Here is a 26,547-nt window from a genome sequence, read left to right on the forward strand (position 1 = left end):
TTCATTCAGAAATATCTATAATAGATATAAAACTAAGCGACTATATCATATAAGTAGTGCCCACTATGAGGTGTGTACAGACACATGTGGCAATACACAGGCTCCAAAGCCAACTTCCTCCATCCAAATTCTTAACCTCCCTGGGACTTAAATTTCTCATCTGTAAAACAGTAACCTCCTCAGGACTGACATCTTAGATGAGGTACAAAACAAAAACAAAAACAAAAACAAAACAAACAAACAAAAAAGCCAACAGCACCTAAATTACAGCTAAGTGCTCCTAAATACTAATTGACACCATTTGCACTATTTTATTAACACATATTTATTTGTATCATGTGTATGTGTCAGAGGACAACTTGGCAGTGTTGGTTTTCTCTTTCACCATGGAGATTCCAAAGATTAATTCAGGTCCTCAGGCTTGGTGGCAACTGATGTTGTCAACTAGGCCATCTCACGTACCCCTAGAATATCTTTACAAAACAACATTTGTTGTTGATGGATTTATTATGACTCAAAGACAAAAAACTTAATTTCAAAGAAATAGAATTCATGTTATGGAGACACGTGGTGGTACTGGGAACTAAAAAACAGAACTATTCTTCCCAGTTTATTATTTTTATTGTTATTATTGTGTGTGTGCACGCGTGCGTGTGTGATGGGATTCTCTATGTATCCCATGTTGGCCTCAAAGCCATGATCTTCCTGGTTCCGTCTCTCAAATGCTGGAATGAAAAACACAGCCGCACACTATGAAAAGACAGAGACACCTGTTTGAGCTGACTCTCTCCCCCCTCCCCCCTCCCAGCTGGAGATGAGTGCGGAGCCTGCAGAACTTACTTGGATCCCTCTAAGTGCTCTGGCAACCAACCATGTTCTTTTTTTTACTGTAACTTTAGTTCTCCAAAATTTACTTACTCTCATAAACAGACATCCTTTCTTTTGTTCCTTTTATAAAGGAAGATTCTTCAAGGTGTGAAGTATAACTTTTACATAATTTATAATTCAGGATAGGGTTCATAAAATTATTTTACTTTCATTTACCAAAACGTCATACAACACATATAAATCACAACCAAGAGTTTTTTGATAGAACTCTAAGTGAAACAATCTAGCAAGTATTGTTTCGACCTTAATAAAATCTGAGACCCTTACCTAATTCAATGTAGACAGATTTATTTCGAGGCTGTGTCTGCCTGTTTTTCTTCACTGATCTCATAATTCCAAGCTGAGACAGCTGGGCACTGAGACTGTCCTTCTGTTAAACAGAAAGAATGCCTAAGGTTTATTATCTTTAATTTTTTTTTTAATTTATTTTTCAAAAAACTACTTATGGTCATGATAAGGTTGGCAATATAAACCTTATTTGCAAAAAAAATAATAAAATGATAATAGTCTGAGGGAAAGGCTATGAAGGAAGAACAAAGTAGCAAGGGTAAAGGGAAAGAACCATGAAAACAACCCTGGATGAAAACGCTGGTGCTCTCTCTCTAAGGCATTATGTGCTGGTTTAAGGCCATAAAACAGGCACTAAGATGTCTGGGAGGTTAAGAGCACACGGCCTGCTCCTGCAGAGGACCCACGCTGAAGAGCTCACAACTACCTGTAACTCCAGGTGCAGGGGATCTGATACCCTCTTTTAGACTCCAACTGACCTCACCCACATAATTAAAGATAAAAAAAGAATCTAAAATATTCAATAAATGTATTTTCTAAGGGATTGATGACATGAAAACCCCAACATTCTAAGAAGACTTGGAAAGGTAAATTGTGATCTCCATTATCCATCCACATAAAAGAGCGAGCCATTACATTTTCATTGATTCTTTTTTCTTTCTTTCTTTTTTTTTGTTTTTTTGAGACAAGGTTTCTCTGTGTAGCCTTGACTATCCTGGACTCACTTTGTAGACCAGGCTGGCCTTGAATTCACAATGATGCGCCTGCCTCTGCCTCCCAAGTGCTGGGATTAAAGGCGAGCACCACCACCACCACCGCCCGGCTTACTTGATTCTTAAGCTGGGTGAGCTGAAGTAATTATCAAACGCTTACAAAACATCAGTGATACTGTGCCCTTTCAGACAAGCATCAGAGCTGATAAAGTTGTAACCAGGCAAAGAGACCTGATCTCACCAGGTACCTTGACCCTTTTTCGGAGGTTTTTTGTTGCTATTGTTGTTTTAAAAGATTTATTTATTTAATCTACCTGCATGTGTGCCTGCATACCAGAAGAGGGCACAAAATCTCATTATAGATGGTTGTGAGCCACCATGTGGTCGCTGGGAATTGAACTCAGGACCTTTGGAAGAACAGAGGGTCCTCTTAACCTCTGAGCCATCTCGCCAACCCCGCTTCTTTGATTTTAACTCTTGCATATTAGAACACTGTCTAGCCACTTCATTTACCACCATTCTCCGTTTACTAAATTTTTATATAAATTCACACATTCACTAGCTTATAATAAAGAGTTGCTCAATAAAGAGATGGCAGAAAAAAATGGAAGACGCCATTACCAAGGTGGCATTTCCAGAATCAATTTGTCCGAGTCTTTTGACCCGGTTACGGTAGCCCATGCTCTGGATGATAGAATCCTCCTCATTCACATGTTCAGGAAAATTCTTTTTCTTTTTTGAAAAACTGTAACTGTTTGCAACTGTAAAACATAAAGGGAAAGTTTTAGTTAGAAGAAAATGTATTCATCTTCATTAAATACCCAAGAATAATACTGTGCTTGCTCTCTGCTGTATAAGGATTAAAAAAAATAAAAAAGCCTGAAGGTAGTGTGATGGCACCTGTAGAAGAGGCAGAAGCAGAAGGATCTCTGAGTTCAAGGCCAGCCTGGTCTACAGATCAAGTCTGAGGACAGCCAGGGCTATACAGAGAAACCCTGTCAAACAAATCAATGCATTATAGACACATTTAATTGTTTTTTAAAAAAGATTTTATTTATTATTTTGTATACAGTGCTCTGCCTTCATGTACATCTGCAGGCCAGAAGAGGGCATCAGATCACATTATAGATGGTTGTGAGGCACCATGTGGTTGCTAGGAATTGAACTCAGGACCTCTGGAATAGCAGGCAGTGCTCTTAATCTCTGAGCCATCTCTCTAGCCCTCAAGTGTTTGTTTTTTGAGGCAGGTTCTGGGTAGCCCTTCTTAGCATCGGACTTGATAGCTTTGAACTCACAGAGATCTACCTGCCTCCTGAGTGCTGGGATATAAGGTATATACAACCATGCCTAATTTACATTTAATTTTTAATTTATTTTTAAAATTATGTGTATGTGCATATGTATGCATGATTCATGTGCAGCATGTGTGTGCAGGTGCCTGTACAAGTCAGAAGGCATTGGATGCCCTGGAACTGTGAGCCACCTGCTGTGTTGATAAGAGCTGAACCTGGGCCCTCAGGAGAGCAGTCACGCATTCTTAACTGGTGAGCCATCTCTCCAGCCCTGATTACCTCAGAAATGATCCAAGTTATTTTTATCCCCTCCCTTAAAACTAATAAATGTGTTCATTAATAAATGTACCATATTTCTCTGAATTTAAGGATCAACAATGTTAAGTGCACCATTGTTTTTATTACTAAGAAAAGAAATGGCATTAAGTAACTTCATACAAATGAAAAAAATGCTCCCAATTTCAGAGACACTAAGACATACGTTTTAGCCAGGCGTGCTGGCATATGCCTGTAATTCCAGTACTTGGGAGGCCAAGGCAGGTGGATTTCTGTGAGTTCGAGGCCAGCCTAGTCTACAAAGTGAGTCCAGGATAGCCAAGGCTACACAAAGAAACCTTGTCTAGAAAAGCTGGAAAAACAGAACAAAAAAGCCAACAAAAAACCCCCACCACATTTTAGGATTAAAGAATAAAACTGGGGGGGGGGGGGGGGGAGAATAAAACTCAAGACTGATAGGAGTGGTTTTAAAATACAGCCTGGCAAGATGGCTCAGCAGGCACAAGTGCTTGCTATGAAGGCTTATGACCTGAGTTTGACCCTAACCAAGGTATAAGGGCTAAAGTTAAAAGTTAACTTGTACGCCCCACTGGCCCAAGGACAGATAATCTCCTGGATGCTGGGGGCATGTAAGACTGCCTGCCACAACTGCACAGGATACGCTTGATCACAGGCTGGAGATATTAGCCCAGAAGTTTGTCAAGATATATGCTTGCCTCCCCCCCTCCCCAGTTGAGAGAAGGCCAGAAGTATATTAGCCTTGTGGGCTCTGCCTTTCTGAGCACCTGACTAACCTAATTCAGCAAGCTTTATTTTCAGTGGATTTGGTCTTTTCTACATGCAATTTTCAGGCTTAACACCACGTAAAGGTAGGGAGAAAAACAAAAACAAACAAAACAAAACAAACAAACAAACAACAACAAAACCCTAATGTTGTCCTCTCCAAATGTGTGCCCTAGCACACGCATGTCTGCACTCACACATCATAGGAGAACGCATACTACTGGTAGTAATGAGGAAAGCCATTAGCACCAACCTTGAAAATAGCTTAGTCCCTGAGATCCACATGGAGGGAAAAAGGAAAGAAACAACTCCCACAAGCTGCCCTGACTTCCAAATCATGCTATGGCATGCCTGAGTCACACTCCTACACACACACACACACACACACTGGAGAGGGCTGAAGGGATGGCTCAGTAGTTACATGGCTGCTCTTCCAGGACTCAGGTTTGATCCCAACATCCACACGATGGCTCACAACACTAGGGATCCAACTCCTTCTGGAGTCTGCAGGCAACAACACATACATGCTACGCTGACATAGACTGTCTTAGGGTTTCTATTGCTGTGAAGAAACACCATGACCAAAGCAACCTGGGGAGGAAAGGGTTTATTTGGCTTTCACCACTTCAGTATGACAAGTCACCATCAAAAGCTGTGAGGGCAGGAACTCAAGCAGAGCAGGGAGCAAGAGCAGCAGCTGCTGTGGAGGCCATGGACAGTGCTGTTGACTAGCTTACTCTTTATGGCCTGCTTTCGTAGAGAACCCCAAAATTACCAACCCAGGCCCCCACAATGGGCTGAGCGCCCCCCATCAATCACTAATTAAGAAAATTACGCACAGGCTTGCCTGTAGCCCAATCTTAGGAAGGCATCCTCTCAGTTAAGGTTCTCTCCTCTCAGATGACTCTCGCTTGTGCCAAGCTGACATAAAACTAGCCAGCACTTATGTGCAGACAAAACTCCCATACATATTAAATAAAGTTTTCTAATTTTTATTTTTAAAAACATGAAGAGAGATTAAAGAGCATGAGCAGAGAGCGCAGTAGCATTTGCAGCACTGGCACGAGGACTTTAGCTTGATTCCCAGCACTCACATAAAAAGCTGGATATGGGGAAGGCAGATACAAGGACTCGCTGGGGCTCCCCGCTAGTCAGCTTACCCTAACCAGCAAGCATCATGTACCAGTGAGAAACCTTGACTCAAAAAATAATGTGGTGGCCCACACCCTTGGGAGACAGAGGCAGGCAGATTGCTGTGAGTTTGAGGCCAGCCTGGTATACAAAGTGAGTCTAGGACAGCCAAGACTACGCAGAGAAACCCTGTCTTGGAAATAATAATAATAATAATAATAATAATAATAATAATAATAATAATAACAACAACAACAACAACAACAATAACAACAACAATAATAACAATAATTCGGGTGGTTCCTGAGGGACAAATCTTGAAGTTGACCTCTGGGCTCCACACAATTACACACACACCTCTGCCTTGGCTCATGCTTCCCCAACCCAATAAATTAAATACAATAAATAAAACATTATTCCAGGCACAGACCAAATGGTCTTATCACCTATTCACATAAAATAGCTTCAAAAACTCCCCAGCCCCTCGAGCGTCACCTCTGGCACTGAGCAACACTTACACTGTATTCCTGTGTCAAGCTCAAAAGCATCAGTGATTTTCGATAGTTCTTCAACAAGCTGACTAAACCTTGTGCTTCCTTGTAGGCTCCTGAAATTAATTTTTTTGAGAGGCACATAAGTGATTATTAATTTTAAGCACATGAAAATAAACACATAGTTGAGCTTTCCTATTATAGACATAGCAGAAAGCACAAACTCAAAGAACTGGTAATTTGATCCTCAGCACAGTAAAAACAAACACAGCCCTACCAGTGACATCACATTATATCACAGAACCACTGATTTGGGAATAAACTTTGTGAGTATACTTATTTTGTGTCTAGACTGTCTTGCCTGCCTACATGTGTGTGCAATACATGCATGCCTGGTGCCCACAGGTCAGAAGATCCCCTGGGACCTGAGTTATAGACGGTCATCCGCTACAAATACTCTTAACCCCTGAGCCAACTCTAAAGAAAAAACAAAAACAAAAATGAATCAATTAACTAACTAGAGAAATAGTTCGTGTGTGCCACAGCTCATGTCTGAAGACTAGAAAACAAGCTGCAAAGGGTGAGTTCTCAGGGCTTCAGTCTTGACAGTGACTTTGCCTGCTCAGCCCTCTCAGGCACGATGCCTGACTTATGTGGAACTGTCAGGTGTGTCTGTTAGGCAAGCAGTCTACCCACTGATCACACCTCCAGCCCACAACACAGTTTTGTACATTCTCCTAGTGATGAATTGTTTTATAGGTATACTACTGACATGTAGAGAGAATTTTGGTTTTGTTAAAAACAAAAACAAAAAACCAAACCAAAACAACAACAAAAGAACCCCACACACAGAAATAAGCTGGGTGTGGCAGTACACGCAGCACTCCAACAAGGCAGAGGCACGCGGAGCTTTGTGAGTTCAAAGCCAGCCTGGGCGGGCTACAAAGCCAATCCAGGACAGCCACAGCTACAGAGAAACCCAGTCTTGAAAAACAAAAACAAAACCCAGAAATATCAGGCACAGTCGTGCACATCTTTAATTCCAGCAGTCAGGAGGCAGAGGTAGGTGGATCTCTCTGAGTTCAAGGCCAGCCTGGCCTACAAACTACAAATTGAGTCCAGGACAGCCAAGGCTGTTACACAGAGAAACCCTATATTGAAAAACAACAAATAAACAGACAAAACAACAAAATCCCCCATAAATATTTTAAGAATATAATTTTATGTTAATCCCAGGTGTGGGGATATTGGGCTGCTCCACAGCAGCTGATTATGATTTGCCTCATGCTCTAGAGGGGTCGCGGTTTTGCCAGCTGCAGATAGTTTCTGCAATTGTATGACACTTGAAATTCTGGGGACTTTTCAGAGAGTATATATGCTAGGGCCCTAAGAGGTGAGGTTGTTGTCTGTTGTTTGGAAGTAGTTATATACACAGAAGAAACAACAAGAAGAAATTAGATATCCTGACAATGAAGATCAAACTTGTTCCAAGGAACTTGATGCCCCTAATTGGGGGAAGTAAGTCACCCTTTTCTGGCTTCTGACTTTTTTTGTTTTTTTGTTTTGTTTTGTTTTGTTTTTTGAGACAGGGTTTCTCTGTGTAGCCTTGGCTGTCCTGGGCTCGCTTTGTAGACTAGCTGGGCTCGAACTCAGAGATCCACCTCTGCCTCTGCCTCCCAAGTGCTGAGATTAAAGGCATGGGCCACCACTCTGACCCCTGACTTCAGGGATCTCTTTCCTTTCCTCTCTATCCTTTTTTCTCTCTTATCTAGTATTAGGGGGTTGAAAGGGTAGAAGAAAAATCCCACAAAGATGCAAAAGTCCAGCTACACCCACATATTAATTAATACATTTTCCTGCCCTTGTTGCTTCCAACCTCCCATGATTACACAAGTTATTTACCTTTTGGTTATCTCATTATTACACAAAGGACATTTTGAAGGACCTTTCTTCTGATTAAGAAGTTTCAGCATACAAAATCTATAAATTAGAAATAAAAAAACAATTTAAGTATGTAACAGAGAAACCCAGACTCAAAAAAACAAAACAAAACAAAACAAAACAAACCACTAAACACAACAACAACACCCAAACAATCTAAGTTACTTTCTTTTGTAGAAAGAACACTCAAAAGTCACCAGCCATGAAGACAATTTCACAACTGCTCTTAAGACTCATTTAAAGAGTAATGGCAGGTAAATTACAACCAGTGATTTTTCAGTAATTATTTTTTGATGATGCATAAGCAGAAAATCAAAGCACATAGAAATGACCTATGAAAACTGAATTTACCTGCATATGCCTTACTGTTATGATCAAATAAACTATTAAAAAATTAATGCAGCATATTTAACGATATAGTCATAGTTATTTCATCTGCATAATCAGATATAAATGCTTAAGTAGTTAATATAAAATGGTTATACTAGTTTAAAAGCTCAGCACCTAGGGCCAGGAATATATATCTCAGTGATAAAGTGCTTGCCCAGCATACACAAACCCCAGGTTTGCACTCTAGGACTAAGTTAACAAAAATCCTGTACCTTACTACAAAGCTACAGTAATTAAAATAATATGGATCAGAAGTTGGTTGTGGTGGCCCACACTTTCTCCCCCCCCCACACACACAGGGTTTCTCTGTATAGCCTGGGCTGTCCTAGACTCACTTTGCAGACCAGGCTGACCTTGAACTCACAGTGATCCACCTTCCTCTGCCTCCCAAGTGCTGGGATTAAAGGGTGTGTGCCACCACGCCCAGTGATAGGCAAGGCTCTTAACCCAATCATTCTCCACCTTATTTTTTGAGACAGGACCTCTGACTGCGCCTGGAACTTACTGCGCTAGCCAGCTCCAGGTGCAGTCAGAGGTCCTGTCTCAAATGAGTGTCGCATTCCCTTACATCACACAGAAAAAGGAACTCCAAGGGATCGTAGAGAAGCAGCAGAGATGCAGTGGAGTAGCTGAGGGAAGGGACTCATGCATGTCACTCGTACTCAGTACTTACCTGGTACTGCTCCAGATGCAAGGCGTGCAAAAGCAAAATGCAGCCCTGGCTGTTTTAAAGGATCTACTATTATGAAGAAAGCCAAGAAGGATGAAAGGGGTTGAACAGTCATTGGTAATAGTGAGCCAGGAGACAAATGAGCATACGGCCAAGTATTTTAACATATACGTCCCTTTTTAAAAATGCCTTATTTTTAAGCGCTTTACTCGGGAGATTCAGGATAGGGCTAACGGACTAGCAAGCTCTTGCAGGCTGCTGTTGTTGCGGGGCGTGGTGGCGCACGGGAGGCAGAGGCAGGTTGGATTACTGTGAGTTTAAGGCTAGCCTGGTCTACAAGTCCAGGGTAGCCATGGCCACACAGAGAAACCCTATCTTGAAACAAACAAAAAATTAAAAGAAAAAAAATTATTTCTCTTTCCCACTTTCTTTTTGAGAAAGGGCCTAACTCTATAATCCATGCTGACGTGCAACTCACTCTGTAGCCCCGGGGTGGTACCTGTTCTTGGCTGTCAATTTGACTTCATCTGTAATTAACTAAACCCCAAATGGCTGGGCACGCCTATAAAGGGGGTTTTCTTTCTCTTTCTTTCTTTCCTTCCTTCCTTGTTTCTTTCTTTTTGCAGGGTGTGGGGTGTGGGGAGGGGAAGAGCCCCTCTCCCTAAAGACAGAGTTTCTCTGTGTAGCCCTGGCTACCCTGAAACTAGCTCTGTTGACCAGACTGGCCTCAAACTCAAGAGATCCACCTTCCTGCCTCTGCCTCTGCCTCCCGGGTGCACCACCACTGCCTGGCTGGGTTTTTTTTTTTTTTTAAATCATTTGAAGTGGGAAGATCCACTTCCAATTTGGTCTACACTTTCTGCTGGCGACTATTTAAAGAACAAAGAAAGAAGCTTGCTCTCGATAGCAAGTCCATTCTTTCACTGCTATTAATTAGAGCCTACTTCTTTGGGATTCCTGTGTAAACTGAAAACCAGGCGAGACATCCAGCCTCATCGACTAAAAACCCACTGGACTCTTGGACCTTGCATTGATAAATAGCCATTGCTGGACTAGCTGGACCACAGCCTGTAAACCAGTCTAATAAATTCTTTTGTGTGTGTGTGTGTGTATAACAGACACACACACGTATAAAGAGAGAACTCCTCAGAGGCAGGAGGATCACTGTTAGTTCCAGGCTGTCGAGAGAGGGGGAGAGAAAGGGAGAGAGAGGGAGAGAGAGGGAGAGAGAGGGAGGGAGGGAGGGAGGGAGAGAGAGGGAGAGAGAGAGAGAGATGCTCTTTTCGTCCTCAGTGCGCTCTCTCTGCTTCCTGTTCATGGGTCAGGATTGAGCGCTCATGTTTCAGCACCATGCCTGCCTGCTGCCACGTCCCTGCGTGATGAGGTGATGGACTCCTTCCTATCCCTCTGGAGCTGTAAGCCCCACTAAATGGCTCCTTCTCTAATTTGTCTCGGTTACGGTGTTTTATCACAGCAATAGTAACTCAGACAAATGTAAGCCCTCGGGTCTGACTTAAATATTTTGACTTCAAAAGCTAGATGTCACCGCCCACAACTGCACTCTCAGTATTAAGAGGCAGAAGCAGGAGGATAACAGTAAGTTCAAAGCCAGTCTGGCCTACAAAGCGACTTCAAGGTTACTCAGGGACACACAGTTGAGATGTCTCAAAACACAAAAGAAAATAAAACAAGAAAAGAAAAAAAGAGCCGGGCGTGGTGGCGCATGCCATTAATCCCAGCACTCGAGAGGCAGAGGCAGGCGGATCTCTGTGAGTTCAAGGCCAGCTTGGTCTACAAAGTGAGTCCAGGACAGCCAAGGCTACACAGAGAAACTCTGTCTTGAAAAAAACAAAACAAAACAAAAAGGAAAAAGAACAAAACGCCCCTAGGGAGGAAGACAGGTTTCTTTAGGAAGAGATCCTGACACAAATGGGAAGATAAAGGGACCAAGAAGGTGACACCACACAGCCAGCAGCCAAGGAATTCAGACTATTCTGGAAATCTGGAAAGTGCCTCCAGATGCAAGCAACGCTGTCAACAGTTGCAATTTAGCCCCTTAAGGCTCATTTTGAATTTCTGATTGCTAGAACTGTAATAATGAGAAACATTTTAAGTAACAAAAAGGGAGAAGATTCTCAATACTCCCCCCTCAGAACGGGGGAGGAAGGTCTCACAGCCTCGCAAGTCTTCGAGTGCTCAAGTTCCTTACGACAGAGGATATATGGGGTTCTCTGTGTCTGCTCTTCGCGTCAGGCTTCTTTCTCTGTGTAACCCAGGCTCTCCTGGGCTTGTAGACCAGGCTGGCCCTTACCTTCCAAGTGCTAGTGTTAAAGGCCTGTGTAAGCACGCCTGCTTAAGAGATATATAGTTTACTTAAAATATCTAATATAATAAAATATAAACGATCCAGGGCTGGAAGCATAGCTCAGTGGTTAAAAGTACTTGCGGTAGGGCTCTTCCAGGTTTGGTGCCCAGTACCCACATCTGGCAGCTCACAACTGTCTGTACTTCAGCTCCAGGAAACCCAAACCCCCCTCTAACCCCTCGGGCACCCATACATACATGCATACGTTCACATCAGCACAGACACACACATATAAGTAGCTAAGTTTTTATAAATTAAATGATACTTGGCTATGACTTTATATTGTTTAGGGGACGATGAAAAGGAGAAACGGTCTGAGTATGTTCAATGTGGACACAACTTATTTCCTGACTATTTCCAACCCACAGTTGATTCACTCAGCCAATACATCACCTCTAGATATGGAGGGCTACATGTGACTTGACTCAGTGATACGAATAGACAGTTTCCCTAGCCTCACCGGCATCTCCAAGCAGGTGAACCCTGCGCCTCCTAAGCAGGAAGAGCAGGACATGAGAAGCCAGGACACTGACACAGAGTTCACAGTTCACAATTGCTTCCAGTCTACATTCCTTCACCCTCGGACACCAAAACCAAACAGATCGGCTGCTCAACAGGCAAAAATTTACTAAGAACTACAGCTATAGCCAATACATATGAAGAATCCGTAAGCACTCCCCGAGGAAGAACGACTATTTTTGTTGTCATTTGGTGCTGTGTAAACGAACACACACAAAAGTCAACAATGGATCTACAAAACCATTCACTTACTTGCAAAATATGTGGTCACACTTCGTAGAAATGGGTTCTTTGATCAATTCCAAACTAGAAGAGCACAAGAAAAAAGAGAGGGAGAAAAAAAAATAGGTTTTTGTTTCTTTTTATAAGCAGGTTTTTTTAGTAAAGAGGTTAAGCTTTAAGTTGCTATTAACTGAGCCTGGGGATAGATTTAGAAGAGTGGTTCTCAACCTGTGGGTCATGAACCCTTTGTGACTTTCACAGGCATCACCTTAGACCACCAGGAAACACAGAATAACAGATATTTACACTGTGACTCATAACAGTAGCAAAACTACAGTAATCAAGTAGCAACAAAAGTAAGTGTATAGTTGGGGGTCAGTACAATATGAGGAACTGTATTATAAAGTCAAAGCATTAGGAAGGTTAGCCAGTCACAGTGGCACACGTCTTTAATCCCAGCACTCAGGAAGGTAGAGGCAGGTGGATCACTGTGAGTTCCAGGCCAGTCTGGTCTACAAAGCGAGTCTAGGACAGCCAAGGCTACACAGAGAGACCCTGTCTGGAGGAGGGGCGAGAAACAATCCTTTCCCGCCTAAAGACAGAAGTCTTTCTATTTTTTATTTTTAAGGTTTTGTATACAGAAAAGATTTCCCTTTAGTTACAAGCTTTCTAAAATACTAACTTTTGTGAGTATGTGCACCTGCGGGTATGGATGTGCATCACGTTCATGCAGGGCCCATGGGAGCCAGAAGAGGGCGCCAGGTTCCCTGGAACGAGACTTCCAGGCTCATGGGAGACACCTAGTGTGGGGCTGGGGACTGAACCTGTGTCCTCTGGAAGAGGAGCAAGCAGTTTTAACCACTAAGCCATCTCTCTGACCAGTTTTAAGTTGTTATCTGCTTGTGTTTTAATGTGCATGTGCACATGTGTAGAGGTCAGAGGCAACTCTGTGCAGTTATCTCTTCCCACCTTTATGTGGGTTACAGGGATCAAACTAAGGCTTGTGCTCTAAGTGCCTTTGCCCAGTGAGTCATCCCACTGGACCATCCCTAAATTAATTTTTGCTTTTTGTTTTTGTTTTTTGAGACATGGTTTCTCTGTGTGTTGCCTTGGCTGTCCTGGACTCACTCTGTAGACCAGGCCAGCCTCAAACTCACAGCCATCCCCCTGCCTCTGCCTCCCGAGTACTGGGATTAAAGGTGTGCGCCACCACCGACTGGCTCACCCCTAAGTTTTTAAGTGTGCACTTAGTGCAGTATCACCCATCCCTCTCAGAAGTGAATCCTCCCTTTGCTGTGCTGTGCTAACCTAACCACCGTCGTGTGTGTGCTGTGTGTGTTAGTGAGTATTGAACTCAGCCTTACAAATGTTAGGCAAGCGCTCTTCCACCAAACTATGGCCCTAGCTCTGCTTTAGCCCAGTGTTTTAGTCCAGTCTGTATTAAATAACTGCTGACAGGTCGGTAGAAGCTATGCCATCACATCGGATGCCAGGACAAGAAAGTGCTTGTGTTCAAATAACCTTAATTTTATTTAATATGACCCCAAAGCCTACAAATAATAATGCATGTCCCTCACCCACAATCACTCCTGCCAAAAAAACAGTCTCACTATGTAGCTCAGGCTGGCTTTGAACTCATGATCCCTCTAGACTCAGTCCTGAAGTCCTGGGAGTCTAGGCATATGACACCATACCAGGAGGATAATTTAGATAGACCACAGCAAGGCCATAGTTTCCTTTAAATGAAAAGGTAAAAGTTCATCAAAGGTATGTATGCAGAGAGAGAGGGAGGGAAACAAAAACAAACAAACCCCAACATCGAGCTAAGTTTCAGATACCCTCTAGGGATCTTGGCGTGTACATGGAGATGGGAGGCCTACCGTATTTTTTTTGATTGCTTCAGACTACTTTAAAATGTATTTATTTACTCCGTGTGTGTGTTGGGCAACAAGAGTGTGTGCATTTGCCATGGTGCACATGTTTTTTGAGTTCTAAGGATCAAACTCGGGTTGTCAGGCATGGCTGCTGCCTGCTGAACCATCTTACCAGCTCACCTCACAGCATGTGTTTGGTGTAGGATTGGAATTGCCTTATTAAAACTGTGAATGAAAAAGTTCAAGCATCTGCACAAATAAAGTAGGAAAATGAACTGCATGTACTATCATCCGGTTATGATAAAAGAAAAGTGTTGCACACGCCTTTAATCCCAGCACTTGGGAGGCAGAGGCAGGTGGATCGCTGTGAGTTCGAGGCCAGCCTGGTCTACAAAGCAAGTTCAGGACAGCCAAGGCTACACAGAAAAGAAAAAAGAAACCCTAAACAGGACAAAAGAAACTGGTGGCAACAAAATGCCTGCCTGAATGAGGAAGTGACAGGGGATGACAGCTGAGTCATGTCCGAAAACAAGCTATGCAGTAATTGGAGAGGGAGCAGGGCAGCTACACTGAGCAGGACAGTGTCTAGTGTTAGTGTGAGGCCACTGTGCTGGGGTGGAGTGATGGAGGACGCAGCAGAGGACACAGGCAAGTTCTTCTTTGTGAGATACAGACACTGAGTTCTAGTGCTAAAGGCCATTAGAGAAGAGGTAACTTGCTAGGGTGAGAGAAACACAGTCCTTGGGTTAAATGTAGACAAAGACCAGAGGGAAGGCTAGGACGGAAGAGCCTGCCTTTCGGTAATTCTGTGATGTAACCCTGTGGTCCTGGGGCTCCTGATGCTGCAGAAAGCAATGGATACAGCTGACTATGGTGTCCTACCACCAGCTCTGTAAGAACACAAGAACCTCAGGCCAAGCTTTCTCCCCCAGCCCCAGTCTCCACTCTGGCAGTCTTCTCGGGCAACTGCGAGACAATGTCAGCAAAGGAGACTGATTTGTTACTAGAGCACGACTTCTGAGACAGGCTAGACACCAAAGACAGTTCTTAGTAGAAGAGAAATTGGATTGAGTCATGATACCAGATGGCTCCCATTCTCACCACTGACTCAGTTCCGAAATAATTATATTTCAGTATGGTAATTATGATCCAAGCTATATAAACACACTGTAAACACCAACTCCGAACAGATGAAAACTCCCATATGTAAAAAGGTAGTGACTGTTGTAGGAAGAGCTTGGAGATGAATAGGAATGAAAATGGAAAAAAAATTAAAATGTGTCTCTTCTAGCTTCTGATAAGAGTAAATGTTTACTATAAAATTCAAATGTTTTAAACACTTTTCATGCCACATAGTATTTTCAGCCCACTGTGTATTTGTAGTTTGAGCTTTAATAGCATGAATCACTGAGGAATGAAGCTAGGTTTAGATTTGGGGAAGAGAAAAAAAGTCAACAAACTACTAGGTATACATTTTAGCATGTGGAAAATGTTACATAGTCATATTTTAAAAGGTTAAAAGACCTGAACAGTGGTGGCACATGTCTTTAATCCCAGCACTCAAGAGGAAGAGGCAAGTAGATTTGTGAGTTCGAGGCCAGCCTGGTCTACAGAGCAAGTTCCAGGACAGCCGGGGCTGCACGGAGAAACCAAGTCCTAAGAAAACCAAACACATACACAAGCAGGGAAAAAGAGCTGCAGATAACAGCGAGGAGCTGCCAGCTGAGCCAGGGGCAGCAGTGCGCATCTGTGCTTCCAGCAGCTTGGGAGGCTGAGGGGGGACGAGCACATGAACACAGAACTTGGAGACCCCACCTTCAAACTCCCACCTTGAGAAGAAAAATGAAGCTGCCACATAATTTAGGGATGGGAGGAGTCTCCGTGAAGGGGGACTAAGAACTGAGCATCTATCCTACAGCACCCCAAGGAGCAATTTCTTTTATTTTTTTTCTGTTGTTTTGTTTTTTTAAGTTTTTGAGACAGGGTCTCTGAATAGCCCTGGGTGCCCAGAAATTTGCTACACAGACCAGGCTGGCCTCAAATTCAGAAAGCCCCTTGCCTCTGCCTCTCAAGAGCTGGGATTAAAGGTGCCAAATAAGTTCCTTGTCACACTCAGTTATCATTAAGATGGGCTGGGAGTGAAACTCTGCAGTAGCGTGTGCCAAGCATATCTCAGGTCTTGGATTCAACTGCCATTAACACACAAAGGAGGGCTCACAGAACTAAAAAATCATCACGCTTAGGGCTGTAGGGGCAATGCAGGCTGCCTCGGTTCAATCCCAAACACTGCAAACAAAACAACAAACAAAGCAGTGGTCCAGCCCATGCTAGAACATTCCACACAAATGGCCTCAAGCTTTAAGAATGACTGTCATTAAAGTCTAGTTTAAAAATTAAAAATTATTAAAAGCAATGCTGGCGTGATGGCGTATGCCTTGAATTCCAGCACTGGGAGACAGAGGCAGGTGGATCTCCGAGCTGGAGGACAGCCTGGTCTATGCAATGAGTTCCGGCTACAGAGTAAGAGCACGCCTCAAAGCAAACAAATAAAGATTGCCTAAAGCTCGCAGGTGCATACCTATGATTCTAGCGTCTGAAGGCTGAGACAGAGGATGGAGACCTTTGAGACTCCATCTCAAGGAGAATAAACACAAACAAGCTGAGAACACTAACTGAAAAGGAAATTTAACAGTAACTTTCTTTCTTGCATCTTTAGTTTATATATGTATCTGAATTTTTAACTGATGGTTTAATTTGCCAGAATGAGAAAGAACATTACGTTTTTATGACTGAGTCCCAGGGGGAATATAAAATAAATGGACTCAAATGCCACATTATTGAAGACTCTTTGATCACTGCTTATAATTATCCTCAGTAAGTTTAAGCTTTTCAAAAGCAATCTTTGTTTCGCAGTGTTATTTCTGCCTCTGTGGCTCCAATATTTCATGGTTTTGGTTGTAAATCTCATTAGGTCTTGTTTTTTAGCTGCAATGTTGTGGGTAAGAGAGGCTTGCACTTTTCAAATCTTGTCTCTGAAAGTACACACATCTTCCTAAATCTTATTAACTTGACTCCAAACATAAATAACAATCCCAGGAAGCACAAAGGCAAAAAAAAAAAAAAAAAGAGCCAGGTGTGGTGACACGCCTTTAATCCCAGCACTGGGTAGACAGAGGCAGGCGGATCGCCATGAATTTGAGGCCAGCCTGGCCTACAAAGGGGGTCCGGAACAGCCAGAGCTGTTACACAGAGAAATAGTGCCTCAGAAAAAACAAAAAAAAGGTACAACTAATCAATTAACTAAAAACAAACTCAGCACGTTGATGTGCGTGCATACACGCAGAGGCTCCAGACTGATGCTGGCTGTCTTCCATGCTTTCCACCTTACTCATTGAGGAGGGCCTTCCGCTTGAACCTAGAGCTAGTCCAGCTAGCCAGCTTGTTCAGAGCATCCTGTGTCTGCCTCGTAAGCACTTACATTCTAGATATGTTGTATACCGACCTGGCATTTAGGTGGGTGCAGGGGATCCAAACTGAGGTCCCTATACTTTCAGCCCTCTATTTCTGAATACTGTGCCCTTATAATAATGTATTTAAAATAAATACTTAAAAGCTGGGCACAGTGGAACACGCCATTAATTCTAGTAGAGGCAGACGGATGTCTGTGAGTTTGAGGTCAGTCTGGTCTACATAGTGAGTTCCAAAACAGCCAGGGCTACATAGTGAGACCCCATTAAAAAAAAAAAATGGAGGTGGGGCAGGGTGGGTGCTAGAGAGTTGGCTCAGTGGTTAAGAGCATTATCTGTTCTTCCAGAGGTCCTGAGTTCAATTCCTAGTCTGCTCTTCCAGAGGTCCTGAGTTCAATTCCCAGCAACCACAGGGTGCCTCACAACCATCTATGTGATCTGACGCCCTCTTCTGGTGGATAGGTGTACATGCAGATAGAGCACTCATATACATAATAATAAATAAATAGATCTTTTTTTAAAAGTAGGCTGGGTACAGTTCAGGGATAGAGCATATACATAGCAAACAAGAGTCCCCAACTGAATCCTGAGAACCAAAATAAATATATAGCTAACTTATGCAGGGTGTGGTGGTACATGACTTGAATCCCAGAGACAGGAGGATATCTGTGAGTTCAAGGCTTGCTTGGTATACATAGTGAGTTCCAGGTCAGCCAGGGCTACACAGTAAGACTCTTGAAAAAAACAAACAAACAAAAAAAATAATAAAATAAAATAAAATAAAGAAAAGGAAAAAAAACCAAACTTACTAGAATCCTAAATATCTACTATTCCCTAGACACTAACTATTAAACTTCTGTCCTCAATTAGTTCATATTGTCTAGGGAGAGACAAAGAATACTACAACAATACGATATGAGGAAAAAAATTAAAAGGATTCATGTCTTTAAGAAGTTGAAGCCAGGCATGGTGGCGCATGCCTTTAATCCCAGCACTCGGGAGGCAGAGGCAGGTGGATCTCTGTGAGTTCGAGGCCAGCCTGGTCTACAAAGTGAGTCTAGGACAGCCAAGGCTAACATAGAGAGACCCTGTCTAGAAAAACAAAACAAAACAAAAAACAAAAAACAAACAAACAAAAAAGTTGATTTAGGGGCTGGAGAAATGGCTCAGAGGTTACAAGCACAGGCTGCGCTTCCAGAGGACCCAGGTTCAAATCCCAGCCACCCACACGGCAGCTCACAACTGTAACTCCAGCTCTAGGGGATCCGACCCCCTCACACAGACATACATGCAGGCAAAACACCAATGTGCACACAATAAAAATAAGTTAAGCCGTTCAGTGGTGGTGCACGTCTTTAATCCTAGCACTCGGGAGGCAGAGGCAGGTGGATCTCTGTGAGTTTGAGGCCACCCTGGTCTACAAAGTGAGTCTAGGACAGCCAAGGCTACACAGAGAAAACCTGTCTCCAAAACAAAACAAAACAAAGTACTTCAAGGAAGGTAAAAAAAGAAAGAAGTTGATTTAGTCAGGCAATGGAGGTGTATGTCTTTAATCCCAGCACCCTGGAAGCAGAGGCAAGTGAATCTGATCTACAGAGTGAGTTCTGGGCTAGCCAGGGCTACACAAATAAACCCTGTCTTGAAAAACCCAAAAGAAAAATAAAATAAAAACAAAACACAAGTATCATTTTTCTTTTTATTTGTCTTTGTGTAAGCACACACATATGTGCAGGTGCCCGCAGAGACCATTGGATCCCTGGAGCTGGAGTTACACCTGTTGGGAACTACCCAGTTAGAAGGCCAGGAACTGACCTCCTGTTCCCCACGTGAGCAGCAAGCAAGTACACCTAACTGCTGAGCCTCATAAATCAAGCTTCAAGGTTCAAGATTTTTCAAGGCAGGTAATTACATGGATCAAAAGGTTATAGTCAGACGGAGTGCAAAGCCTCCTGGCTCCAGGGCAGAAGGGTAGCACGTTTTGTTTTGTTTTTTTTTTAATATTTACTTAATTTTAATTTGTGTATGTTGGTGTGGGGGTGTCAGATCTTGGAGTTATAGACAGTTGTGAGCTGCCATGTGGGTGCTGGGAATCGAACCTGGGTCCTTTGGAAGAGCAGGCAGTGCTCTTAACCACTGAGCCATCTCTCCAGCCCCAAAGGTAGCACACTTTAAGAACAGTTAAAAGAACTGGCTGCAGGTCTAAAATAACCACCACAAGAATGAGAAGGGAAGTAACAATTCTTTTTTGTTTTTGTTTTTTAATGTATTTATCATATATACAGTGTTTTCCCTGCATGTACACCAGAAGAGGGCATTAGATCTCATTATAGATGGTTGTGAGCCACCATGTGGTTGCTGGGAATTGAACTCAGGACCTCTGGAAGAGCAACCAGTGCTCTTAACCTCTGAACCATCTCTCTAGCCCCCAATTCTTTCTTTTTAATAATTTATTTTTATCTTATATGCACTGGTGTTTTGCCTGGACGTGTGTGAGGGTGTCAGATCCTGCAGCTACAGTTGTGCTCTGCCATTGAGTGCTGGGAACTGACCTGGGTCATCTTGAGGGCACAAGTTGAACCTGAGGCTTCTGGAAGCACAGTATGAACTCTTTACCAGCAGCCATCTCTCCAGCCCTTGCTTAGGGACCTTTTCTCAGATTATTTAACTCTTTTACTTGTGATACTGAAAACTGAGCTTAAAGCATGCTTGTCAAGTTGCTCTGCTTCCAAGCAAAAAGAAACTGGGTCCTACGTGTCCCAGGCTGGCCTCACACCCTGGGATTAGGACTCCTAACCCTCCTGTCTGTACCTTTGGCTGGGATTACAGATGTCTGCCCCTGGGCCCAATTTATAAAGCGATGGGAACTGACCCAGGGCTTCCTGTGTGCTGCTAGGTAAGCCACTCTACTGAGTTATTTTCTGAGTCCTAGTGCATAAAATTCCAAAAATTACAAAATTATACACTAAAAAACTTATTTCCAAAAGTCCTAGAAGGTCTGAAAATTAAAAACTCCCTGAGTACACGAGGGAATTCTCTAGGGTGGTAGAAAATGTTTCATATCTTGAGTGGAGACAGAATTACAGATAAGCCCTGGTCATCTAGCCTGCTGTGGTGATGTAGGCCCATAATCCTAGCACTCAAGAGGCTGAGGAAAGAGAGTTGAGTTCAAGGCCAGCATGGTCGAGATAGTGAGTTATAATGAATTTGAGGCTGATTTGGTCTATATAGTGTGGCCTGTCCCTCCCCCAACCCCCAAAGAAGCAGGAATGTAGCAGTTAGCCTGAATAGATCATTTAACAGGAAAATAAGAAATAAAAATAAAAGATCATTCCACAATAGACTTGCTAAAAGTGGCATTCTCATTTAAATTTACAGGGCTAGTTTCATACAAACTTTGACCCAGAGATAAAGGGTCTCACAAACACCAAGCATTTGTTATTTTGACATTATTTACAAGGGTCATTCCAAGAGATCAGGATGGTCCTACAGCCAGAGAAAAAGCCAAAGTAGTACTTAATCCAACCAGAATCCTACCCCAAGGAAGAACAAATCAAGTGTCTTTGGTTGGGGGTGCTGGAGAGACGGCTCAGAGATTAAGAGCACTGACTGCTCTTCCAAGGTCCTGAGTTCCTGGCAGCTCATAACCATCTACAATGAGATCTGGTGCCCTCTTCTGGTGGGCAGGCACACACGCAAGCAGAATATGCATAAATAATAAATAAATAAATATTTTTTTAAAAAGTCTTTGGCTGGGAAAAAAGTGGGGGGGGAGTCCGTGGGAATTATAGGATCAGTCACTTCTACTCATTTGTATGAAAGATAATCACACAAAGAATATCAAATTAATAATCTCTTCCATTGACTTACCATATTGGACATTCTAAGATTTTCTGCATAGCGTGAAGGACACTTTGTACTTCTTGAATTTGAACAGAAGATAAATCCATTTCTTCCAGTTCCAGTGAACCTTAACACAAATTTAAAAACACATGGAAATTAAGGCACTTTGTTTGTTTGTTTGTTTGTTTGTTTTTTGAGACAGGGTTTCTCTGTGTAGCCTTGGCTGTCCTAGACTAGCTTTGTAGACCAGGCTGTCCTCGAACTCACAGAGACCCACCTGCCTCTGCCTCTAAGGTACTGTTTTTTAAAAAGATTTATTTATTAAGTATAGTGTTCTGCCTGGCACCTGCACACCAGAAGAGGGCACCAGATCTCACTATAGATGGTTGTGAGTCATCATTTGGTTGCTGGAGATGGAACTCAGGACCTTTGGAAGAGCAGACAGTGCTCTTAACCTCTGAGCCATCTCTCCAGCCCAAAATTAAACTACTTTAAAAGGTTTTTTAATACAGTAGCTTATTTGTCAGTCTTTTCTTTTTTGAAGTAAGATTTCATATACTGCACACTGGCTTTGTACCTGTATGCACTCAAGGCTAGTCTTAAACCCCTGATCCTCCTGCCTCCACTCCTTCAGCACTGAAATTACTGATGGTTAAGTCACCCTCATCTACCCCCCTCCTTTTTTTCTGTCTGAAGGGGTTCTCACTCTACAGCCCACACAGGCCTGGAAATCACCATGCATCTCAGATGACCCTCCAACCTGTAGCAATCATCCTGCCTTGGCCTCCTGCGTGCTGGGGTTACCGGCTTAAACTACCACACCTGGCTTATCATTTCTAAATAAGAGGAATTTAAGGTTGAAGTGCTTTAGAATTATAACTAACAAACGGGGCAGTGGAGGCGCACACCTTTAATCCCAGCACTTGGGAGGCAGAGGCAGGTGGCTCTCTTTGAGTTCAAGGTCAGCCTGGTCTACAAAGTGAGTCCAGGACAGTCAAGGCTACACAGAAAAAAACACTGTCTCAAAAAACAAAACAACAAAAACATAATTATACCAACCATAGAGCTAAAGAAAACTATCTTCATTAAAAAAAAAAAATTCTCAGAGTCTAGAAAGATGGTTTGGTGATTAAAAGTACCCATGTCAGTAATTAGCATCAAAATACATCGGCCCATCCCCCAACAAGTACCTGTGTCAGGTGCCTGGAATGCTAGATCAAGGTCAAAACCTCAGCACAGAAAAACACATAATTTAAAAAAAATAATAAAAAACCCTGAATGTTTAAAACAATTCACCAGGCAGTGTTGAAGCATACCTTTAATCCCAGGCACAGTCAGGCAGATCTGTGAGTCCGAGGCCAGCCTGGTCTACAGAGTGAGTTTCAGGACAGCCAAGGCTACACAGAGAAACCCTGTCTCAAATAAAATAAAATAAAATAAAATAAAATAAAACTCTAGCAGTTTATCTTTGTAGCCAGCGATCTAAATTCTCTAATCTTTGATATGTAACCTCTATAGACTTCTTTTGGTCTTTTCCTTTCTTCCAAGAAAAAGAAAACTATGGTAGAGTGGCTGGACAGAAGTGGTACCTATGAACTTTCTCCAGCATCTGCTTTTTACTTTTTCTTTCTTAAAACCAAAACCAAAGCCAGTAACAGTGGCACACGCCTGTAATCCCAGCACTCAGGGAGGCAGAGGCAGACAGATTTCTGTGACTTTGAGGCCAGTCTGGTCTACAATGTGAGTCCAAGACATGTAAGGCTACACTGAGAAACCCTGTCTTGAAAAAAAAAAAAATGAAAAGCAAGCAGGGTGCAGTGGTGGCATACCTATAGTCACAGGGGCTGGAGAAGTCACGGAGGAGGAAGAGGAGGATAAAGAGGAGGAAGAGGAGGAGGAGGAAGAGGAGGAATAGGAGGAGGAGGAGGATAGTTTGGCCTCAAGAGTTCAGCAGTCTTCCTAGGCTAGTTAGAGAGACCAAAATCGGGTCAGGTGCGGTGGTGTAACCTGCACTTTCTGGGTTCTGGAAGTATATGCTGGAAGATAAAGAGTTCAAGGTCACCTTGAGCTACATAAGGAATTCACAGCCAATCTGATTTACAGAAGACGCTGCCTCAAAAACTCTAAAACTAGCTGGGCATAGTAGCGGAGACTTTTAAGCCCTTCTCCCAGGAGGCAGGAGCAGGTGGATAAGTTCAAGGCCAGCCAGAGCTACATAGTGAGACTCAGTTTTAAAAACTAAACAACCAGGACTAGAGAGATAAGATGGCTCAGTGATTAAGAGCACTGATTGCTCTTCCAGAGGTCCTGAGTTCAATTCCCATCAACCACATGGTGGCTCACAACCATCTATAATGAGATCCGATGCCCTCTTCTGGCAGGCAGGGATATATGCAAACAGAACACTATATACATAATAAATAACTTTTTAAGCACATCTGCCCAGCCAACAGCATTTATTACTATTGCCATTCCTTTATGCACTTTCCTCCTAGCACTTTTTGGTTTTGCTTTGTTTTTTTTGTTGTTGTTGTTTTTCGAGACAAGGTTTCTGTGTAGTCCTGGTTGTCCTGGAACTAGCTTTGTAGGCCAAGCTAGCCTCGAACTCACAGAGATCCGCTTGCCCCTGCCTCCCGAGGCGTGCGCCACCTCGCCCGGTCTCCCTTCTAGCACTTTTCGTGAAATACATAAATCTACTTCTCCAAGAGTTTTTCATCGGCAAACTCCGCTCACTCCCTCTTTCCCGCCACACTTCGGCCTGCCTTTGCTCTCACTTAGCCTTTAGCCCGCATCCTTACACTGCCTCCAAGGCATTATTCCAGCCAGGACTCCCATCTTCCTCCCAGCTACACTGGGAGTGCACAGGCTGCACCCGTCCTAGGGGTCCTTTCAGTTTCACCAGCGCCTTGGCCCCTCTGGTTCCGCCCCAGACATTGCCCTACCCCGTAAACACCCGTCTGCACTGCAGCTTCCCGCCTTTCGTAGGAGTAAAGCTAGGTAATTCTCCCTGTGCCTCAGGGATGTCTTACCTTTACTCGGAGAAAAAGGTCCGTGCTTCCGAATCTCAAGGACCAAATATCGGAGAAGCCCCTAAGGCCGCACAGGGTCCACCAGCTGCACCGGCGGCCGCTGCGCAGCCTCAAACACGACTTATCTGAAATTCCCGCGCTCTCAGTCGCCAGGGAAACCGGCCGCTTGGCGCCTAGTGCTAGCCTCTAGGAACACGAGATCCAGACACGTCAGCGGAAGGGAGGGGAGGAGAAAGAGAGAGAACGGGGAGGTGGTGGCGGGGGAAAAGACGGAGACTCTTTCCGGGCTCAGGATTGGCCACCTAATCAGTCCTTGTGTGTCGTCACTAAAAATAGACGGAAGAGGAGGATTTTTGGGTCTTCTATTAGGCAGCCGCCTCTTCACGCCTACGCGTGCTTATTACGTCACAGTAATTCTGTACAAAGGGTCGGAATCGCCCACCTGAGGCCAGAATATGAGCGCAAGGTAGTGCCCAAAGCAGTTGCAAGACGAGGCCTCAACCCCTCCCTCAGCCTTCCTGCCATGGAAGTCTCCAGCCTAGGTAAATAGAGGCTTGTGTTAAAAAAAAAAAAAGAACTACCAATTCCAGCATGCATTGCGGAAGGAAAGACCTCCCCAGAGTCCCTTGGAAACTGTAGTCTTAAGGGAAAGGAGCTCCCGACACCGGAAGCAGGCATTATTAGCACGGTAACCCAGTCAGTACAGCGGATACCTCGCGGCTATGCAAGCAAGCTGCTATGCATCGCTGCGCTCTGTTTTCATGCCTTGCGCACAGAGAACAGACTAAAAGAAGCTGCAAGTTCCAGAAAGACTACAATTCCCATCCAGCCCCGCGATTCTCGGGTAACTTGTCCTCTCAAAAATCAGTGACCCGAGGGAAAAAGCAGAGGGCGGCCAATGAGCTTGGGAAAAGGCAATCCACTCGGCTGACTTTTGCGCACTAGTTCCGCCCCTCGGCCTGGGTGTTTGTTATTGTTGTGCGGGTCAGATAGCTCCTGTCCCGCCCCTGCCAACGCAGCATCGACCAATCGGTGGAGTGGTGATATTGAGGGACAAATAGAAAGAGCCAATCGTCTTGTGGAAAACTCAGAGAAACACAGGACTAAGGCCCGGTCTCTGTCCGCCATGTTAGATTCTCCCCGCAGGGATAGCAGCCGAGCTGGCAGCGAACGGTCCTTGCACTGACCGCGGGCAAGCGCCCCCCGTGGGCGGAAAGCTGGTAAGGAAGCCACTGCTGTTCCCGAGGCGTTGGGTCACGCCGTTCTTAGAGGGCTCAGGGGAAGTTCAAGGCAAGAATCTTGCAGAGAGGAGGGACTTTTTCCGTGTTCACGGGCAGCTGGGGTCTTTTCAGAGTCCAGATGAAAGAGGCGTCGCTGGGGGTGTCATCGACTGTCGGGGATGGGTACTGCCTGAGCGGGGGGGAGGGAGGGGATTAGAAAGGTCGGTTTCTGCTAAGAGAAGGTCGAGTCCTCTGTCCCCCCGCTCCCCCAAGTACAAAAAGAGTGCCTCCAGCGCTGGTGACACTCACCGTCCCGGGTACATGGAGTTCCAGGAAACGATTGCTGGATTAAGTCTGCGAGAAGAAAGGACACATGTCTTCCTCATTCTAACCCTTTCCTCTTTTTTGAGAAGATCTTGGACCTTCCGCGTTAGAGAGGCATAGTTTTTTGGGGTTTTTTTTCCTTTATGTCAAAACACCCAGCTTTCAGATCTCCCCTATTAAAGCTTGTACCCACCCCGCCTCTGATAGAAACATTAAAAGTTCAGATTCCCAGGTTGGCTTTATTTCAGATTATCTGTCGAGGTTGAAGAAATTCACCTGGAGAAAAGTTGACTTTTTGCCACACTAATGTCTGTTAGTAAGGCGTGAGTGCCACTTAGGAACCGTGCAGGTTTTAGGCCCAGCTACCTGACTGCTGGCTGTAAACCTTTGGTCTTTTCAGCAGTTCAAGATTAGTGCTCTGGCAGAACGAATTTTCACACGGAAGCGAGGTAGGCCCTTTATGAAGACCTGTAGAGTGGCCAGCTAAACTGGACTCCACTACTTCCTGTTTCCACCCCCACCCCCCCCTTCGCAGCACAGCTGGATGAACTCCAGAGTATGGAAACTTAATTCCCATTTGTGTAATTTGAGAACGGGGAAGATTAGTTTCCTTCCAGACAGACTAATGTAGAAGTGTATTTCTTGAAGTTGGAAAAATGAGAGTATATTTTAGAAGAGTTTTTACATTAGGCAAGCTCAGTCACTTCGTTTTCCTGATCTTTTTTCTTTTTTTTTTTTCCTTTAAAGTCCAACATCCTGGGGAATTAATGGGTTTTGGCCTAAATTTCAAAGATCCTAAGGAACAGTTGCATTTTAGGTAAATG

At 43.8% G+C, this 26,547-nt stretch overlaps 2 protein-coding genes across 14 annotated transcripts in view; one reads left to right on the forward strand and one right to left on the reverse strand.

Moving 5' to 3' along the window:
• Positions 1 to 24,432, reverse strand: part of BRCA1 (BRCA1 DNA repair associated) — a 69,078-nt gene extending 44,646 nt beyond the window's left edge. For 5 of the 8 annotated variants that reach the window (XM_084751353.1, XM_084751355.1, XM_084751354.1 and 2 more), the window contains exons 1-7: positions 24,180 to 24,432; positions 21,178 to 21,277; positions 12,000 to 12,053; positions 7,765 to 7,842; positions 5,890 to 5,978; positions 2,511 to 2,650; positions 1,156 to 1,258 (exon numbers count right to left, since the gene is read on the reverse strand). In XM_084751353.1, the coding sequence (XP_084607479.1) occupies positions 1,156 to 1,258; positions 2,511 to 2,650; positions 5,890 to 5,978; positions 7,765 to 7,842; positions 12,000 to 12,053; positions 21,178 to 21,257 (544 nt within the window). In that variant the 5' untranslated portion in view covers positions 21,258 to 21,277; positions 24,180 to 24,432. Of the gene's footprint in view, positions 1 to 1,155; positions 1,259 to 2,510; positions 2,651 to 5,889; positions 5,979 to 7,764; positions 7,843 to 11,999; positions 12,054 to 21,177; positions 21,278 to 22,466; positions 22,563 to 24,179 lie in introns of those variants that run through there. The other 3 variants (XM_084751351.1, XM_084751358.1, XM_084751356.1) reach the window with 3 other exon arrangements.
• An 894-nt stretch (positions 24,433 to 25,326) lies between these two features.
• Positions 25,327 to 26,547, forward strand: part of NBR1 (NBR1 autophagy cargo receptor) — a 30,330-nt gene continuing 29,109 nt past the window's right edge. For all 6 annotated transcript variants that reach the window (XM_084751362.1, XM_084751364.1, XM_084751365.1 and 3 more), the window contains exon 1: positions 25,327 to 25,399. The gene's annotated coding sequence lies outside the window, so the exon portion shown is untranslated. The remainder of the gene's footprint in view (positions 25,400 to 26,547) is intronic.

The sequence above is a fragment of the Acomys minous genome, assembly GCF_964271855.1.
Source record: "Acomys minous genome assembly, chromosome: 12".
NCBI classification, from domain to species: Eukaryota; Metazoa; Chordata; class Mammalia; order Rodentia; family Muridae; genus Acomys; species Acomys minous.